The sequence below is a fragment of the Monopterus albus genome, unplaced genomic scaffold (assembly GCF_001952655.1).
Source record: "Monopterus albus unplaced genomic scaffold, M_albus_1.0 scaffold356.1, whole genome shotgun sequence".
NCBI classification, from domain to species: Eukaryota; Metazoa; Chordata; class Actinopteri; order Synbranchiformes; family Synbranchidae; genus Monopterus; species Monopterus albus.
In genome coordinates, this window is record NW_018128236.1 from 189,799 (window position 1) to 192,942 (window position 3,144).

At 39.5% G+C, this 3,144-nt stretch overlaps 1 protein-coding gene across 1 annotated transcript; it reads right to left on the reverse strand.

The window, feature by feature from the left end:
- Positions 1-690: 690 nt before the first annotated feature.
- LOC109974999 (histone H2B) lies at positions 691-1,128 on the reverse strand. Its single transcript, XM_020625505.1, has one exon. The coding sequence runs from the start codon at positions 1,112-1,114 to the stop codon at positions 740-742; it is 375 nt and encodes a 124-aa protein (XP_020481161.1). The 5' UTR covers positions 1,115-1,128; the 3' UTR covers positions 691-739.
- Between the last annotated feature and the right edge of the window lie 2,016 nt (positions 1,129-3,144).

Sequence of the window (3,144 nt, forward strand, 5' to 3'; positions counted from 1 at the left end):
TCACTTTATTGAAAACTTTAAGGTGACATCCTGCCTTCTTGACTGTTTTGAGTTTTCGGAGAGACACAGCAGAAAACCTGGCAGAGGAGCTAGTAGGAGTGGCTAAAGAGTGGCAAGTAGATGACAAAGTGGTGTGCTGTGTTACTGATAATGATTAAAATGTTAAACAGTAGTGACTGTCTATTTTTTGAAATAGAAAACTGGATAAAAATAAGGCTTTTATGAAAACACCGAATAAACAAATGCTTAGAAACACGCAAACCATTTATAATTGCTAAATTAGGCTGAAATATAAGGCGCAGAGTGATAATAAATTAAGAGTCGCTTGGGAGCCACAAGAGCCGGCTCTTTTAACAGAGCCGAGCCAAAAGAGCCGAATCTGAGAAAAGAGCCGAACTTCCCATCACTAGTTTGTACACCTCAAAATTTTACCAGAGAAATAATCTTAACATTGAACTCTGGTCAATTACTGGGAGCTGGTACCATCTATATAAAATTCCACACTAGAATTTTGAGCCTTCAATACATTATTCAGCATATAGCTAAACAAACTGGGGGAAGAAAAGAAAAAAAACTAGAACAGGCAGTAATAAATCTTGTTTCCATGTACATCTACCATATAACACTTAGTAATCCATACATGAGGTTACATATAAGACTCAGTTTGAGTAACTTGCTCTTCAGAAGAGGTGCTTGGCTCTTAAAAGAGCCGTTGGTTTGATGTAAACAGCTTAGCCGTTTACTTGGAGCTGGTGTATTTGGTCACAGCCTTGGTGCCCTCAGACACAGCGTGTTTGGCCAGCTCACCAGGCAGCAAAAGGCGCACAGCAGTCTGGATCTCCCTGGAAGTGATAGTGGAGCGCTTGTTGTAGTGCGCCAGGCGGGAAGCTTCCCCAGCAATGCGTTCAAAGATGTCGTTGACGAAAGAATTCATGATGCTCATAGCCTTAGATGAGATTCCGGTATCGGGATGGACCTGTTTCAGTACTTTGTACACGTAGATTGCGTAGCTTTCCTTCCTGCTCCTTCTCTTCTTCTTGCCGCCCTTAGCGGCAGCTTTGGTGACAGCCTTCTTAGAGCCCTTCTTTGGGGCAGACTTCGCTGGCTCAGGCATTATTTAAGCTTCTAGTTTTCAGCAATAAACGCTACGAGACTGTTGCGAACTACTCCTCTTATACAGGCCCCATGCAAATGAAGCTGTGTGGTCCCTGTCCTGTGATTGACTGAGCCGCTGCCTGGAGGCGGGTTGACTGGTCGCCTCGCTAGTAGGCGACTGCGTCCCTGTCAGGGTTTACAACCAGAGCTAGACTGGAACTTTATGTGAAGTCAAAGGCCTGGATAACAAGTTCAGGAAAGGAAGACATGCTGCTGATACTGTGCATCCAGTAGTCAGTCTGTAGACAGATTACACAGTTACACAAACACTATGAACAATTTAGTGGCTTTACTTGTGAACACTGACCTTTTATTGAAAACAGAAACAGCCTGATATGGCTGCACTTTGTGTGACTGAATCGCTCACTGAAGGTGAAAGGTGTAAAAACATGTATATTAGTTAGAAGTCATTTTTTGATCATATGCAGCTTTCCTGACTGAGGATGGTGCTGAGACTTGGGTGGAACATATAAACCACAGCAGATATGCAGGTCACATTTTTCCATTTCTTCATCCAGTACTAGCGATGCCAGGCTGAACACTGTCAAGCACTAAAGTGAACCTTTGTGTCGAGGCTTGTATCAAATGTGTGATATCACTATATCAATTTTCAATACAATTTTATTTGTATAGCACCAAATCACAGCAAAAATCATCTCAGGACACTTTACACAGTAAAGTCTAGGCCTTGTTATTATTATTATTGAGAAAAACCCAATAAACTCCCCTTGAGCATCACGTGGTGACAGTGGGGAGAAAAAACTCTCCTTATTGGAAGAAACATCTGATTATTGACTAGAAAAACTGGACAAACCCACCGCGACATCATCTATTGCTTTACTGAAGAGCGATATTGAAACTCAGTTCTGGCTTGATATAAAAGAAGAAATGGTCTTGTTTCTACAAATGACTTTAGTAAAACTTAGATAGCTTTTATGTTTAATGGGGAAATTTCATATACACAAACCATAATTAGTTTTACTCAGAATTAAACTAAAAAGGATAAAGAAAAATAAGGAAGCCTTTAAACATCCCACATTTTGGAGAAAATTGTGATGACAATCACAAATGATGCATAGGTATATATTCATAGGTAGAATATATACTGTAGATTATGTTTAACCTTTTCTTTATTCTTTTATTCTTCTCTGATAAAAAGCTATCCATTGCTTTTGTCATTATCATATATCACTAGTGCTCTACTTTGTACACAAAAAGAATTGTACAACTTCAGAATTACAATAAATTATACTTAACCTTTAGTCTGACTATATTTCAAATGGACGAGTCATAAAAATGATGCTTGTCTTACTCACAGTCTGAGCCTTTGGTGGTATCAAAAGAATGTGTGTGTATATTTATGGTGGGGTTGCTGACAGAAATGTCACTGACTTTTCACAATGTTCCTACATACTGGACTGAACAAGAACCAGTGGACCTGCCCCTCACCTTTAAAATTAACCATTTCTTCCTTCCCATGGGTGCACAATCAGTGACAGCTTTACAAAATACATTCATTGTTCATAACGTCCTGTGGTAACTTTTGGCCACTTGATTGAATTCAAAGTCACTTGAAGCCATTTTTTTGCTGGAAAACTTTGGTGCCTCATCAATCCATCTCTATATATTGAGTTTCTCCATCCGTACACTTAAGACTGTTAGACTTTCACACGGTTAGTGAGCACCAATCCCGTGTTGTTGCCTGTGTAAGGCCCACAGAAAACTGATGGAGAAAGTGACCCACATATAACTTATCTGATATTAATACACAAATGTATATTGATACGTTTATGAACAAGTTTATAATAGCTACACTTTCAAAGACTTAATAGAAAACCAGTCTTAAAACCACCAAGATACCCCAAACATTATCTCCATTTAACTAGAAAATAACGTGGGCTTCATAGACAACTGGAAAACATTTTGGGGAAAACCTGGTCTGATTAGTAGAGATGGCATCCATCCCACTTTGGGTGGTGCGACTCTCTT